Source organism: Xenopus tropicalis, chromosome 9 (assembly GCF_000004195.4).
Source record: "Xenopus tropicalis strain Nigerian chromosome 9, UCB_Xtro_10.0, whole genome shotgun sequence".
In the NCBI taxonomy this organism is placed as follows: Eukaryota; Metazoa; Chordata; class Amphibia; order Anura; family Pipidae; genus Xenopus; species Xenopus tropicalis.
The window spans coordinates 31739848-31757449 of NC_030685.2; the positions used below are offsets into that span (position 1 = coordinate 31739848).

At 38.4% G+C, this 17602-nt stretch overlaps 2 protein-coding genes across 2 annotated transcripts in view; one reads left to right on the forward strand and one right to left on the reverse strand.

Annotated features, from left to right (window-relative positions):
• iqce (IQ motif containing E) overlaps positions 1-434 on the reverse strand; it is a 34899-nt gene extending 34465 nt beyond the window's left edge. Inside the window, exon 1 of the mRNA XM_031893675.1 lies at positions 412-434. The gene's annotated coding sequence lies outside the window, so the exon portion shown is untranslated. The remainder of the gene's footprint in view (positions 1-411) is intronic.
• The window catches only part of brat1 (BRCA1-associated ATM activator 1), a 19865-nt gene continuing 2263 nt past the window's right edge, over positions 1-17602 (forward strand). The window contains exons 1-13 of the mRNA XM_002932224.5: positions 1-245; positions 2747-2879; positions 4378-4532; positions 4816-4960; positions 6205-6577; positions 8044-8163; positions 8868-8956; positions 10076-10194; positions 12054-12237; positions 12907-12980; positions 14137-14236; positions 15421-15519; positions 17095-17276. Of these exons, the coding sequence (XP_002932270.3) occupies positions 2753-2879; positions 4378-4532; positions 4816-4960; positions 6205-6577; positions 8044-8163; positions 8868-8956; positions 10076-10194; positions 12054-12237; positions 12907-12980; positions 14137-14236; positions 15421-15519; positions 17095-17276 (1767 nt within the window). The 5' untranslated portion in view covers positions 1-245; positions 2747-2752. The remainder of the gene's footprint in view (positions 246-2746; positions 2880-4377; positions 4533-4815; positions 4961-6204; positions 6578-8043; positions 8164-8867; positions 8957-10075; positions 10195-12053; positions 12238-12906; positions 12981-14136; positions 14237-15420; positions 15520-17094; positions 17277-17602) is intronic.

Below are 17602 nucleotides of genomic sequence, written 5' to 3' on the forward strand. Positions count from 1 at the left end.
TTCTGAACACGGATAGATTTGTGTTTACACAGCAAATATGGTAGCTCGCTATAACCCAAATAAATATGGTCGATAATTTGGCGGTAGTACCTGTTTCCTTTATACAAAACTACGCTCTGGTTGATGTTTAAAGTGTTTGTATTCCCAAAATAAAAATGGCGATAATGAAGTCTGTCCTGTGATTGACGCTACTCGTGTTTATTTCAACTCGTCTTTCCTTGAATTTCCTAACGTGTTGTGCTAGGGTGAGTGTTTTTCTCGAATATAAACCCAATACAATATAGAAATTGGCAGAAGTACCAGGCGGTAATAAGTGTTATTTACACTAGGTTGTCCCTCATTATAACACCGTTCTGCATAAAGTCGAATTACCCTTTAAATTACAGAGTAAGATTATTTAATTATAATTACCTTGATTAAAATCACTCTGCCATTAGCCCTGTCACTTGCATGATTGTTCCCTCCATTCGTCAGATGATTTGGCAACAAAATAGCAACACAGTAGTTATGACTAAATATAAACTCCAGTTACAGTTCCATTCATTTCGGAACCCTGCTATTCAAGCAATAATGACTTAATGCTAAATACTAAATACTTAGTAATAATTTAACATTAATATTTTTTACCGAAACTTTTTAATTATGTACGAACCGTTGGAAAATACACTTTATGAAATAATTTGACTTTCTAAGATAAAAACCCAGATTATGTGCAGGCACACCTAGGGCCAGATTCATTAAAGTATGAATCCGAATCACAAAATCCGATAGTTTCTGATGTTTGCAAAAGTCACGAAAATTCCATTCGTTTGAAGATTTCGTACTTACGATCCGAAATTTTCATATTGAAATGATCGTTTGCGAATCGATCCGATAGTCACAAAATTTTCATATCCGATCGATTGTAAATGGCCGGAAAACCTTTCTGACTTTTAACCTTCTGTGCATGATTTTGGAAGGCTTCCAATAGGACTCAATGGCACTCTGCCGCTCCAACCTGCCCAAGGAAAGTCACGATACTGAAGCTTGAATGAATCCGAAACTTTTGTACTCGTTGAGACAAATACGTTTCTGTCGCACAAATTGTCGCAAAGTAGGAAAAAGTTGCGCAAATTAATGAAAATATTGCAGAATATACACAAAAGTTGTAAACTTTAGAATAAATACAAATTTTTTGTATTCGGACCTGTCGTACTTAAATGAATGTGCCCCCTAGTGTTGCCACCTTTCCTGGCCTATCTGTATTTTTTCTTATTTCCCTATTAATAACATTGGCATCAAGCATTTTTACAAGCCTGCTGGCAACCCTGCTCATGCCTATCAAACGCAAGAGGCTCTCTGTGTGCTGATATTGTCCTGTTATAAAGTTCTTTTTTTTTAACAGCACCTTTGTACAACATTAACAAATCTAACAGTTCACCTTAATAGAACTATCATTGGCATATATATAGTTAACAAAACATATGCAGCTGCAGAGATAATCGCCTCAGAATTATCCCTCTGCTGATCCTTCACTTCTGCACAGACCCTGTGCTTTGGTGAGGGTGGGGGGGTCAGTGACCACTATAAACACTACGCTTTTTTTTTTACTTTTATGATGTCACGCATAGTACTGGCAGCAGACTTAACTCCTATTGGCTGTGTCTTCTTTCAGTCTGACACTGCTTCCTGTGCCTGTGACAGAGTGCTGCAAATCAAACGTAACATGTCCTTTCAATGTATGCAGTTTTTTAGAGTGCACAAGCAACCAATGAATTGGTCCAATAGGAAAAAAGTAAGGGCAAAGCCTGGACGTGATGATGTAAGCATATAGGACATTCTCGGTGTGTCAGGTTCAAAATAGGCCACTCCCATCCCTTCAAAACTGACCAGAGAGACAGGAGAAGGACTGATTTAACAGATGTAAAAAGTATCTTTATGTGGTACTTTTGTTATGGAAAATGGATTTTCTAGCACGCTAAGAGCATTTTTGGTACTTTAAAGGACATGGAAAGGCAAAGTCACTTGGGGGTGCCAAAATGTTAGGCACCCCAAGTGACTTAAATCGCTTACCTTTTACATCGGGCTGGTGCCCCTGTTGGGAGAGAACAGCACCAGCCCCCGGGGTACCTGCAGCGATTCCTCCTTCCTGGTTCGCAAGCGCGCGCATGCGCAGTAGAGTGAAAAGCCGAACTTTAACAGAGAAGTCGGCTTTTCACTCTACTGCGCATGCGCCTATCGTATAGTCGCAGCTAAACGAGGCAGGAAGGAGGAAGCGCATCGCTCCAGGTACCGTGGGCTGGTGCTGTTTTCTCCTAACAGTGGCACCAGTCCGGGGTACAAGGTAAGCAATTAAAGTCACTTGGGGGAGCCTAACATTTTTAGCTTTTCCTTGTCCTAATAAGATTTGGACATTGAAAGTAAATAACCCCTTCAAGTGGATTTTCATATTCTGGGTTACTGGTTGTCTCCTCAAGCTGAAGTTCTAGGGAATGTACATCTGAGCACACGTCAAACATCATACTGTGCTTCTACACTTTAGAGGCTGTATTACACAATTTGTTTTTCTGTATACTGGTATTCTAATATATAAAATATCCTAATAAATTGGTAGCATGATAAATTGTTGTAAGATCAAGGGTTTTTGTTATTGTTACAGAAAAATTTGTTAGTAATTGTTTTGGCGTTTACTTTGCTGTCATTAGTGAAGTTATATACAATACGGGGCATGTCTTCAAATATGCATCTGATATTTCTTTCTGCACAGGTCCCTATGGATGCAGAGTGCTCCCAGCTACTGCCCCATGTGTGTGGGGTACTTGTTGACAACAGGCAACTTATGACAGATAGCTCCTGCTTTGAGAAACTGTTGGACTGGTTTACGCAAATGCTTAACACAGGTAACTGAATATTAAATTAGATGTAAACTTTGAATTTATTTAAAATTTGGTAATATAGGTCACCCACTTCAACCACAGGCAATAAATCATTCAGAATTTTTAAGGGTAAGACATTAGGGTGCTCACAGATTATAGATAAGGTTGGGAAGTAAATTCAGGTTAAATCTCCTTTTTTACTTTTAGTTAGACTATTTCTTAAAATAGATGCATAAGTTTCATCTTGCTGTATGGAAAGCTTTAGGAATCAAGTTAAAATACAATATATTTATTATTATTTAATACATAGGCACGAAGAAAACTGTGGAGGTACTCAATACCACCAGTAGATATGTTACTATCTGTGCTGATATTTCTGTATCTGTGTTAACAGAAATAAGAACAACATGGTCATTGCGGCTCCGCCAATGCTGCCCCCCCTCGCCCCCCAACACTTACCTTTACAGCACAGGAGAGTGTCCAGGGCATGCCGCATCGCAAGTGCAATCGCACTCTCTACACTAGCAAAGTTGAATTTCCGTTTTAAAAAACAGAAATTTGTCTCTTAAAGTTACCAGGAGCTGCTTCTTGCTGCCCCTGGTAACTTTGGGGGCGCTGCCACCTCATGGTAGCAGCGCCCCTGGGCTAATGGATCCTTTTAACAAACGATTGGCTCTCTGACAATGGCTCTCTGTTCCTTTGTTTACTTTCACATTTAACCCAACCCCTCAGGCATGCACAGTGAACGTTTAACGCCTTTCCTGTCAAGCACATATGTGATACGTGCTTGCAGAAAAAGCTCTAACTAGCAAGCACATATCACATATGCGCTACGCAGTTCAGGGTCCTTTCTCTGCACATTTGCCGCCAGCGCAGAAAGTCCAGTGTGCCACCAACCCCCTAGGCAACGAGCCAAGGTGGCTGGCAAGTCGGTCCTGCAACGAAATTGTCGCAGGGCCCAACTTCTAGCAGCAGACATGATCTCACTCGTGTCTGCTGTTAGACCTTATCCCCTCCAGCCTCCCTGAGCCTGCCCACATACATTCTCCCTGTGATCCTGGGACCCTCATTGCCGGAAAGGCCTTTTTACACATTTACACAAACATTCATGCATTTACATACATACACAATGGTGAAAAGTCAACTATTGGCACAATGTGGTTGGAACGATCATAAATTTTACAATCGTTTTGCACCCTTTCATTTTATTTGATTGTCCTGAAATGTCACACAACAAAATCTGCCTGTGTTTGGCCACCTTTAAAGTTGGACTGATCAATAGCAATTAGGATTCATAAAATAAGACACTATTTGTGCAGCCCTCTTGGTTGATTGACCCTGTAAAGGCCACCTATATGGTTTGTAAAAAATAGGATTGGCGTACAAACACTAGTCCAGCACATTTGCTTTGTGCAAAAAATTACAAGATCTCAAGGTCTTACCGCTATGAGTGTTCATGTTGCATTTCTATGAGCAGTTTATCTATAAATTCAAGATGATTTTTTTCTGCTTATCTCCCTAGTTTCAGCGGAGCAACTGCTGGAAGAGAATCAATGCATCTTGATGCTTTTTCAGCATGTCTTGAATGCCGGTGATCCTGATCCAAATCTTCTTAGTTTTTCCATGCGCCTTGTGGGAATGCTTGCAGGCCATGAAACAGGCTTTAAGTATCTGATGGTGAGCAAATCACATTAAACATGAAAGAAAGAATGCACAGTCATTTGTTTAAAAATGAATTTAAAAATGTTACTAATAGATATGGGGAAAATCCTGTGGTATTGGACTGGGCTACAACCAAATTGTAGGTCTGTTAATTTAAATTAAGTGTATAATCCAGTATGCCTTAGGATAAAATCTCAATCTCTGTGGGTGTTTGGTCCCTGTCTGTTCCCCAGGCCCATTAATATGCCCCCCCCCATTTTATCTGCCAGGTTACTGATTGTCTTGCCATCTGTTCTAGATGAAGAATATTGTGCAACGTATGTTTGGTAAATATATCTATACAAATGAGCTATGGAGAGATGCATCAGTAAGAAGGGCCTGGATCCAAGGACTGCTCAGCATGGTTCAGCATAAGCAGGCTGTTTTCTTTTTATCAGAATCGGGTGAGTGTAGATGACTTGTTTCACTTTAATTTTTTGAATGTGAAAGTACAGAGCATGACCACCTTTCTCACTGCCTTGCTAATTGTTTTTCCATGAATGTTATTATTCCCTCAGTCACTTCTCAGCCTTAAAGGAACAGTAACACCAAAAAGTGTTTTTTTATGCATGCTTTAACTATGTACTAGTAAAAAATTGTTTGCTTCAAAAACAATACTATAGTTTGTATAAATAAGCTACTGTGTAGCCATAGGGGCAACCATTCAAGATGAATAGGGCACATGGTTACCATCAGATAACAGATAATCACTGTGGAATAAAATTGTTTTTATATAAAATAGGGGTTAAATATTATCCATGGATCTCTACAGGACAACCTTTCTCATATAAAATAGACGAAATAGGTCAAAATAGTTTATTTCTAGGTGCTAGACAAACCAGTACAAACTTTAAATTTAAATACTTTTGCTTTTTAATGTTACTGGTTCTTTAAACCCCTCACTTTTCTTCCTGTCTACCCATGTCCCACTTTTTCTCTGTGTCCAAAACTTCTATCTCAATTTCTTAAGGTGGCCATAAACAGTAAGATCCACATGTTTGGCAAGGTCGCTAAACGAGCAGATCTTCACCTGATATACCCACCCAAGGTGGGCGATATCTGACTAATTAAATTGTTGAATAAAGATGGAATGTATTTGTATAAAAGCAAACCTGCCCCATCAATATCTGGCCAATTTTAGGCCAGATATTGATCAAGTAGGCCCACTGGGGGTGCCCATACATGGGCAGATAAGCTGCAGAATCGGCAGCTGAAATCTGCCCATGTATGGCCACCTTTACTTTGCACATTTGCTTTGATACTTTCCACTCCACCCCCAGCCCCATGTGGACTGCTAGCCAACAGGAGGCTCTCCTTGGAATAAAACTACTTCTTTATGCTTCTAAACTTGCCTTCAAGCCAGAAATCGAAAAAAAAAAATGGGTACCTACTTTGAGGCCACTGGGAGCAATCTCAAAGGGGGAGGTGAGCAACACATTGCTGATGAGCCACTGGTTGGGGATCACTGTCCTTATCTGTACATTCCATCGCATGATGGAATCTCCATGTATTTTGTGTTTTCTATTCCTCAAAATTCTTTTTCCTCAACAAGCACTCTCCACCTCATTATCTCCTTGGTTTTAACATCTTTGCCATTGGCCTTAGCCCAATTTCAGTGAGTAATGGTTTATGCATGTTCCTTTCTCAGCAATTATAGAGGTGATGTTAAATCTACAAATGGACTCCAGCCTTTTTGTTGCTTCTGCATCCAACCAACTTGTAGCTCACACGTTTCTAGTTTGTCTGAAGATGGAACAAGAAAACTCCGAAAGCAAAGAGATTCCTAATTGGCCAGAAAGTGCTCAAACAATATTAACATTCTTGGAGAAGTCACTGATGTCTGGGATTTCTTTTTCTGTAACTCAGGCAATCAAAGTTCTTACTTTATTTTATAAGGGTTGCACAGATACCTTGGCTGCTATTTTGTGGTCACGTATAGTAGTAGCAGTGAATTCTCTTCTGGACCAGAAAACAGTTCAAAGTGCTAAGCATCTTGAAGAACTTCTTCTTTGTGTGGCCAGGTAAATACTCAAGAATATTTCTGCATGCTTGATTATCAGTATGATTACAAATGTTTAAGGATTCTGGAGTATATAGCTTAGTAAATGAGTGTTTCCAGAGCCATATGTTCTTATCATAGTAAATGCATAAGTAAGGTTAGCTTCAGATTCTGAGATCTTTTTCTTAAAGTTAAAAACTTCTTTAGTAGAAATGTTGTCTCTGTGGTCAAGCGTACCTTTTAGGACAACTTTAGGAAACTCTGTTTTAGTGTATTTCACGTTCTTTTTGAGACACATGATTGCATATTTATAAAGTATATACCAAATGTTGCTACATCAAACATCGGATTTAGTGTTGTACATAATTGACTCACGGCATGAAACAATCTTGAACAGAACTGATTTAGTGAAATCCCATTATTTTCTACCTTGTTTTGATGACTTTGTCCAATATATATTGTTGGTTAATTTTGTTATGGATTTTGCCTAAGCCTAATTCTTCAACGGAAAATAATGGACTTCTCAGAAAATGGAAAATAATATTAACATTTTCTTTAAAAAGTCTGTTGAAATTCTAAGTCAAATTGGTTAACATAGAAATGCACTAAAATGCAACATTTATGATCTAATAATTCTAATTATTCTATTACTTGTTGCATTTTATTAAATTCTTTTGAAAAACAGCAAAACGAAGGTTAATTTACGACATTAGAGATTATATGATTATAGAAACTTATGTGATTAGAGCAAAGCATATAAAGGAAACCTTCATGGTTAGAAATGTGGCTTATAGTGTATTTGTGACACCTCCCAAGCTTACTTAAAGGAACAGTAACACTAAAAAATGAAAGAGCTTTAAAGTAATAAAAATATAATGCACTGTTGCCCTGCACTGGTAAAACTGGTGTGTTTGCTACAGTAACACTACTATAATGTATATAATAAGCTGCTGTGTAGCCACGGGGGCAGCCATGAAAGCTGGAAAAAAGGAGAAAAGGCACAGGTTACATAGCAGATAACAGATAAGTTCTGTAGAATACAATAGTGTTTTATCTGTTATCTGCTATGTGCCTGTGCCTTTTCTCATTTGAATGGCTGCCTCCATGGCTACATAGCAGCTTATTTATATAAATTATAGTAGACTTTCTGAAGTAAACACACAACTTTTACCAGTGCAGGGCAGCAGCACATTATATTTTAGTTACTTTTATACACTTTCATTTTTTGGTGTTACTGTTCCTTTAACAGCCACATGCCATATAAGATACCCATCATCTTTCCCACCTGTTTTTCAGGTGGTTCTTCTGACATGACCCTCCAAAGTGTAAGTGGGGCAGATTAGTGGACTCTTATATGGCATAGGGATGATCATGGTTGGCTGCTGTTCCTTTCTTATCTTATTTTTTCTTATTAGGCACTGTGAAACACTTAAACCTTCATGTAAAGTTAAAGCTTGTTGGTACATTTTCATTTTTCTTTCTTTCCAGGTTTCCTGCCTTTAGTGATCCAGAAAGTGACCTTTGGACTCTGATAAAGCATGCCCTGAAAAACTTAAATCCCTTACAGTCAGGCTCCTTAGCACTGGGAATCCTAAAGTTAGAACACTGGTTGGTGACTTTCTCATTATTACTAAGAACATACACACAGTGAAAGCATCTTCTGATTAAACAGAGCAGGCACAATACTTGTTCAAGACTCATCTTTTAATATGAGATAAGCCTGGGGACACACACAACAGCTGTTGAGTAATGGAGCTCTAAACAAACACATATACTTTACACATGAGTTCTGTTGAGTATAAAGAAAGTATGGGGGGGGGGAGGAGGAAGAGATAAACACTAAACATACTGCACTATAAGTAGTATGCAAGTATGAATTTGGGTCAAGGCTCAGCTAAACTGGTGTTCAAGCATTCCATTTGCTGCTTTGGCCCTGCTTGGGAACCAGTGCCATAGTTGCTAATAGTGTGAGAGCATAGCTTTTTTGAGACTTAAAACAAAGCCCTAACATTCATAGAGATGTTAATGGCCAGCTTTAGTAATCTCCATGGTACTAACATTATAGCAAATTATTGCATTTGGATGCAGTGATTGCTATCTATTATTAAAATGAAAAAATATCCACCTCTGCAATTGTAAATGCATCTGAGATCAGGCAAGCATAAATGCATCAGAGGTAGGGCACAGCGGGCAGTCAAATTAAAGCTTGTATTTATGCAATGTGGTACAGTTTTATTAAAATCTACTAATATAAAAGCATAATTAGTGAATCCATTAATATGAATACATTTATAAATATTTTGTCTGTCCAGCCCTCAGTCAGTCAATCTGCAAGCAATGTGTGTGCTTCTTCATCCACTCGACTGTGTGTTAAAAGCATCTGTCTCCTGTGGTCAGCCAGGTATGCACCATACGGTAGAGAGATTGGAAGTATAATGTAACTCATGCTTGAGGGAATCTCCGTTAAATTATACCTCTGTTTATATAGTATGGTAGATAACATTCAAGAACATAAATACAAATAGGCAGAATAACTACATTCTGTGTGAGCAGTAAGCTAGACATTTTCTTTATTTTATATAGGGGATAAATTACTGCAGTAGAGTGGTAAACAGTGCAAAGAGGTTACATCTTGCCAATCCTTTAAAAAGCCTTCTCAGTCCTTAAAAAAAGTACCCATATTTGCAGAATAACTCCAAGGCTACAGTATTGCATAGGCTGTTCACGAGATCCCTTTGCTTCCATCCTGCTGGAAAGGGAATGTCTGTCTACAAATTTATGTAGTCATTCTGTTCTGCTAGCAGTTTAACTTTAATGTCACATTTTTTTTTCAAAGGTTATAACGGGCCTCCCCCAAGCAGTACTAAGCAACAAAAAATGTACCAGGCACTCAGAGTCAGTTGCAATTGTGAAGAAACAAACAATGTTTTGGGGGCATGCCTCTTCATCAGCACGTCCCTGGAACGTCGTTTGTTTCTTCTTGACACATGAGATATGAGGGACTTGTTCCCCATTTCAACTACCTTTTTTTTTTTACTTAACATTTCTTTCCAAGACTTATTGGCAAAGGCTAAAGACAGAGATTAAGGAGACTTTTTTTACACCATCATGCTAAAGTTAGGTATAAGAGAGAGATTAGTGCAAATGTCCATGATTAGCAGGTATGCATTTGTCTAAACTAGCAGTATTCCATCCTCTGCCCCCTTACTGAGGTTGTAATGGCAATTAAGAGGTCAAGTACCCTGATCCTTAGGGGCACATGAAATTTTGCATAAAGCATTTTTTAAGGGTGAGGCAAAGGATGGCTAAAGAAAAATTCAAGCAATCTTACTGAAATAGAAATGCCATACACACAAGTAAGGTTTTGTGGTATTGATGCATGAGAAGTAAATTAATCTAGATAAAAGGTTTCTCATTGGTTTCTTGTTGCTTGACAAATCTCACCTTCTGTCGTTTAGAGATGAGGTGCTGGTCTTAACTGTTTTTATTGTAATTTGTGTCTGATCTGTGCTTTCGCAAGGTATGCTTGATGAATTGGTGTCTGATCCTGCTGAAGTCGACAATTTTTTATCTACCAAGGCTTCCTGTGTGACTCTGCTCTGCCAGTGTCTGTGCCATCTCCACCAGCTCTGCCATATGGTAATGTTTCCATTGTATCCATTCTAATTTAACAGTATAGTTCTGAGTGCTGTAAAATACTGTTTGCTTTGCATTATATATGAGTAACATAATACAGAGAAAACCACGCATGTTTGCTACATACAGTGCTTTGCAAAAGTAGTTAGACTCTTAGCCAGTTCTCTTACTTAACAGAATAACAAATACTACACAGCAGAATAAGAAATCTAATAAACCAAAAACCATGCAAAATAAAAATGAATCAGTTCATTTATAATTTACTACAGATATGGGATCCCTTATACGGAAACCCATTATCCAGAAAGCTCCGAATTACGGAAAGCCCGTGTCCCATAGACTCCATTTTAATCAAATAATTCTTTTTTCTCTGTAATAATAAAACAGTACCTTGTAATTGATCCCAACTAAGATATAACTACCCCTTATTGGATGCAAAACAATGCTATTGGGTTTAATTAACGGTTTATTGATTTTTTAGTTGACTTAAGGTATGGAGATCCAAATTATGGAATGACCCCTTATCCAGAATACCCGAGCATTCTGGATAATGGGTCCTATACCTGTAATAGTTTTTAAAGATAAACTTCCCTGAAAGTCTTTGGGGTAAGCTGTTTAAGCTGTGCACATTCTTCAGTAGTGATTTTCCTTGTTTTTTATGCCGATTTTCTCCAAGAGAAGAATTTCTGTCAAAAAAATAAAAAAACGCGGGAGCTACAAATTTTCAGTTTGAACTGAGCATTAAATTTCACTGATCCTTTAAAGGATATTCAGATTACTTATGCAAGGCACTGCAGTATATGCATGCTATGTTCCATTTGCTTTTAGCCTTCACTTAGCATTTGATTTTAAGGCTAATGGTACTTATAGCATTTCTCTGCCAGCATATTTTAGGTGGTAAAGAAACACCTGATTCCCTTGTGCCCACTGTTGACATAATAATGTGCCAGGGATGTCAGTACCCACTGCCTCTCTCTCTATAAAACTAATGTAAACACATCTAAAGGGGCAGTTCACTTTTAAGTTAACTTTTAGTATGTTATAGAATGGCCTATTCCTAGCAACTTTGCAATTGGTCTTCCTAATTAATTTTTTTATAGTTCTTTAATAATTTGCCTTTCTCTTCTGCCTCTTTCCGGCTTTCAAATTGAGGTCACTAACCACGGCAGCCAAAAAGTATTGTTCTTTTTGCAGCCCCTTAACTATTCATATTCCCATCTCTTGTTTAAACCACTACCTGGTTGCTAGGGTAAATAAGACCCTAGCAACCAGGTAGCTGGTAAACTACCAAACGGAGAGCTGCTGAACAAAATGCTAAATAACTGAAAAACCATTAAAAATAAGAGGACCAATTGCAAATTGTCTCAGAATAGTAAAGTCTACATCATATTAAAAGTTAATTTAAAAGTGAACTACCAAACACAAATGTATGGAGAACCCCTCACAGAAGTAAAAACTATTATATCCTAAGCATTTTAGGGTAAAAAAAGCACTCCCATCTGCACTATTGCAAAGTATGCCTGAAATTCATTGGGAACAGCAAGAGGTAGTTGGGTGGTTCATATTTTTACACCAGCAGTGAATCCATTTAGTCTCACATTAGCTGTAGGTCAGTCTCTTTAGCCTCCCCAAACAAAAAGTCACCCCCCACCTATGCGCATTGGGGAATACTGGGTGTTTCTTTGCCAACATATTTCTTTTGTATATGATAATCCTCATCTTTTGTTGAAGGAAAACACAATGATAATAGTACCTACATGTTATATTTCCTCTTTAGTTTAAAATTGTGTAAGTTGTTTAGATTAATAAAAGTCTATCTTGATTTTCTTGAGCTTATTTTTTTTTTTTTTTTTACTTTCCAGGGTTCACTTATAAAAATACCCCATGAATCTGTGCTAAACTGTGTAGTCACAGTGTTACAGTTCTGCATTGGTCAAGCAGCTGGGGCTTCATCTGCAGGATCCAGCCTTTGCAGATTTTTGATAGGGTGCCTCAGGGTACAAAGATCAGCAATGGATACCCTTGGGTCACTTGCACTTTGGCCACGTAAGGAAAACTTCAAAGATATTGTATAAAATGTTTTTGCTTGTTATTGTCTCTGTCATTAAATACATCAATAAAATAATCGTACTGCAGGCTTTCATCAACAGGAAACACATCATTTGGTTGTAGGTAGTGAAGGCAGTGGTTTGCAGAACCTGTGTACTTGTTGCCATTGTGTTGCAAAGTATCTCAGTTAATTGTTTGCTCACTTATAGGATTAAATATTTTTTAATTAATAAGAAAAACTGCCCAGTTTGCTGTCCAGGGTAGGGGGCCTTTACTTCCAAGCACAGTTTTATAGATTAGGGATATTTTATCATATTTCAATAAATACATGGTTTTGTAAAATTTTTAAACTTTAAAAAGGTAGGATTTGTTCATATCTGCCTGTGTTCATATATCAGCCCCTCTAAGTTTACATAAATTATGGCTCTGTCATTTGGCACCATTTTTACATAAGGCATACAAAATCATCTGTAACATTTCAGCATTACTATTCATATGACAGTTGAAAGAGACATATTTATTGCCAGTAAATTCTAAGTATGGCAAAGACCAGTGTTTCATATAAAAGGGGAGTTTGCTTTTCTCTAATAAAATGCTTTGGAGTGCTTCAGTGAACAAAATGGCATTAATTTTGAATTTGCTGTTCATATGTGTTTTGCTACTCAGTGACCCAGGATTCCTTGCTGAAAATATACAATGTATTGCTTGCTTACCTTGAGAATCCAGAGTCAGACCCAACGGTAAGGAATTTTGGAAGAATGATACTTAACTTTTTTTTTTCTATTTAACTCTGATGCTGTAAGGCAGGGATCCCTAGCCAGTGGCTCAGGAGCAAAATGTTGCTCAACAACCCCTTGGATGTTGCTCCCATTGGCCTTAAAGGAACAGTAAAGGAACAGTAAAGGTGGCCATACACATGTAGGCGCAGCAACGAGGGGCATGCCCGACCGATATTTTTACATTCTCGCCAGTGGGATGGCATTTCGGGGAGATTAGTCGCCCGTGACATATCTCCCTTGTCACGGGCGACTAATCTCCCCGTTTGCCAGAGCCCTTACTATGTCTCTTACCACATGGCATTAAATTTCTGTATGTTAATACCTATTTATTTAATGTTTGTGCGTGTGCGTACTTTTCCATAGTGTTAAATTGTTCAGTTCTGTGCATACTAGTAGAATTTTATATCTAAAGTTTGGAAAGCAAATATACATACATATACATTTTAGTTAAGGATCTCTTTCCATTGCCATACAACATGCTTCTCCCAGTCACTATAATGGAAAAAGTGACTGTGGCAAAATGGAATGCATGCCATTTTCAGTAAACATTAGGGATGCCATGAATCTAAGTATTGTTTGCAGAATTTATATATGTTCTGCATTCATAATAAAACATTACACCAAGGTAGCCTGAAAATGCAAAATATTTAGCTTCCAGGTTTCTTGTAAACCCTAAAACTAATGGCACATGGGCATTGTCCACCACTGCTCTCAGGTGGAAAACAGAGTTAGCCAATATGCCCCTTTGCACCTGTGTCCACTCCTTCTACTAATGAATAATGAGCCTTAGTGACCACACGTGGATCAGTGACGTATGGAACTCCATGGCCAAAGCTAGGATTTCTAGGATGCTTGACTTGCCCTTAGTAGTGAGACATATTTATCTTCTCACAGTAGGGCAAGGTAAAAAAGTAAGGTGTGCTGGCATGTCTTTGAAAGAAAAGAGGAACTTAGGTGGCATAAGGGCAATGGCACATGGAAAGTTTAGTTACCCCCGGTTAAATCTCTGCTACCGCAAGTGACTGATCTCCCTGGGGGAAGCAGGGAAGTATAATTTGACTGTAGATAAGGTATCACAACAGACGTTTTGTTCCATTCAGTCTCTGTCGTCATTCAGGTTTTGAAAAAGAGTCTCCAGGCATCCTTAAAATGGCTGCAAGTCTCTTTAGTCTCCACAGACAGTGAACACTGGCATTGCAGCTGTAGGTTTTTGCAAGGTAAGGCAAAAATATATTATTATTCTTTAAACTGCTATTTTATAGGGCATTAGGGTCATAATTCTCAGCTAATGGCACTGTCCTTTATGAAATTGCTTCTTAATTCTTGTCAACCTCCATTCTGGAATTGAATTGATCTTACAGGTCTTGAAGCTATTTTGTATCTTTGATATGGTTTTATACTTGTAATAAACGAGGTTCAGGAAATTGGCAATGTTTTGTGTCAAGCACGAGTAGCATGAAGTCAGTCAAAACAATCCTATTGCTGTATTGCACAACCTGGGCAAAGACAATACCTATATGAAAGTTGCCAGCTCAATGCAATATGCCTCCTTACCTTCATTCCCATCCTCTCTGAGGCCTGTTTTCTCTCTCCTCACAATATATCAGTGCATCTCTCCTGCCTGCTATTTTCCATGTAGTCTCCCTCTCAAACTACTCTCTCTCTCCACTCTCTAGTCAATATCTTTGGTATCTGTCCCATTTCTTTACCGAATATCTGCAATTTATCCTGCGGCCAGGAAGTCTTTACTTACACCCACTGCTGCCTATTCCTGCCCTAATATCTGAGCTCACTTCCCTGCTCTCAGCGCTTCTGCAGCAATAACATTATGTTCAATTAAAACTGTCCTATTGGTGGGTGACAAGACCTGGTTAGAGACATCTGAAAAATGTATTTCCTCTGCCCTTCATATTCATTCCTCCCCCAAGACCTCTGCTCATATACTATGATGACTTTGTTTTTTCCCTTTCCTATCCACTCACTCCTCCTGTGCACCTCCACCTGTTCCTGGCATCTCAGTGATTCCTCCTCCCATACAACCTTGCCTTCCTTGATGCCTGGGCCATCTCATCCCTGCTTTGCACATCTCTGTGCACCCTTTCCTGATGTCCATTCTGTGTCCTCCTCACGTGTGCATGGCAGCCATGTAGTTTACTTCTTTGATGCAGATCTACAGTAAGCTGAGACTGATAGATGCTTTTAAACATTTGAATGAACAAAACAGATCAATGTAAACATAAATAAACATAAATAAAGTCCATGAATGAATTTTTGGTTAGTATTGAAAATGTCTGGATTGCTGATTTTTGTGATACTATCAAATTTAGAGGTTCTGGGTATCACACAAGCTATTCAATATGTTTAATCTTCTGAAGGATGGATCCATTTTTTGTTTTTTCAGATGTGTTCCCAGTTCTTAAGAAGCGTATGTGCAGCCCCTCATGGGAAATTCGGGATTCCACTTTAGAGTTCCTTGCACTCCTTATAGACTCAGTAAATGGTATGGCATAGTTATTTATAAATATACTACTGGCATGTGACAAAGTGTATCAATAATATACAGAGCCCATTTCAGGCAACTTGGGGTGTATTTATATCTGAGATAGCTAGCCTGTTGCCTAAGTTGATATTGGTTTAAAACGCTCAACATTCCCTTTATGACAGTTGTATTGCTGCATATTGGACTTACCTGACTTACATACAATAGTAACAGTTGTTGAACAATATAATGTGATATATAAAGTTTCTAAGTATACTATATGACTTACAGCTCACATCTGGAACCTCCAGCTCTTGGCAAATAACCTCTCTGCCTTACTCTAAATGCCAGAATTGGTGACTTACCCAAACAACACATATGCCGGTGTTTTGGTGGAGAAAAACGGTTTTGATATAGTTACAGTAGGCATGTAACCATGTTGCACAGGGAGAATATTAAGGGATACTGACACCAAAAATCATGTTTTTTAAACCTCTCTTTGCTTTATTATTGTATTAGCTTTCTCATTTCAGTGTAAAACTACTCAACTATTACACTTATATTTCCTGTACTATCCCCTATTTAACTGCCTAAAAGCACCTCCTTTGCATTCAGTTTAAAAAGTGCTGCTTTCCTGACTGTACTGCCCTTTTTGGCTCGAACCCATGCTGATATCATTGTGGAAGTGCACACCATCTAATGCACAGTATTAACATGGAGTATTCCTAACTTTGCTGTGAATAGCATTTTTTGTAGTTATAGTATCAATTTCATGTGACCTGCATAAAAGCAATGACAAGTGTCCCATACAGATCTGTTTACCACACATAATGTTGATACTATTACTATTCTGCTGAATTTTAACTATTCACAGAAGCTTTAGCTGGTAATGTTCCGTTTCAGATTGATCTTAAAGCAAGATTTTTTTTCTGTCAAATAGCTACAGCAGGTAGCAAAATTGAACTCCCACAGCAAAGAGATGGAAGCTGCAGTTTCTCAGAGCAGCGTGCAGAACACCTTTCTGGGCTGTGTCTGGCATCAAAGTATGTGGGAGTGGGGGAGACAACACAAGTCAGGTCGCATAGGCACGTGCAGAGAATTTTTTTACAACAATAAACAGCATGATTAATAGACAGCAAACTCACAGTGCAGATTTTAGATGCGAAGAGGAATAGGTCACGTTTAGGTAATGCACGGACTGCCTAGAAGTAAGGGAAAAACTAAAGAGCAGGTCCTGCCTATGTCACGTGATGTCAGTGAAGAGACAGCGTAACAGACATGGAAAGAAGTGGCAGTCAGGTTGTAAAACAGTCGGGTTCAATCTTCAAGGTAACATTTAATGGCAAAAGCAAAATTTTAAACAAAAAATGGTCAGCATGACCTATAGCTAACTTTTGATGCACAACATTATATTTAAAAGTAGTTTTTTGTGTCAGTATCACTTTAAAGGATCCTTGGTAAAGCTGTGCACCTTTGTCATTATTCTTTGCCCCTGTAGCTAAATCCATTCATTCCTTTAAATGTAACATTCCAGTCCCCTTGAGTTTTGCAGCAGTTTCCAGTCTAAATACCATGGCTTTATAATTATATTTGCAGAAAAGGGTCTATTTCAGAAAGTATTTAGAACTTCAGGAGTTTCACAACTTGTTCTGGAGTTGCTGAAGGATCCTGAGAGCTATGTACGAGCAAGTGCAGTATCCTGTCTGGGAAAAATCGTCGCTATTACTCTCCTTTATCCTACATTGTGTGAAGAAAATTGGTTACCAATTAACACTGAGGTGAGTTATATCTTCGTACCCTGTTGCCTTGCTATTTAACACAATCATAGAATCTATGCTCTGAGGTCTTATTGAGTATCCACAGTAATAAATGCATACAACAAAAGTTGCATTCCAAACTTCTCAAGTACCTAATTGGCTAAGCAGATATTGGCTAAGCAGATATCGTCATCTTGTTAGAAGGCTAAAGAAGGGCGGCGGCAATGTCATGATTATATCACTTCCAGACACACGTGATTGTAGGCGTGGCTATAAAGAATCACTTGCTCAGTCTATCACACCCCTTGCACACAGGCTAGACTAGCATTAAAGCACCCCAAAGACCA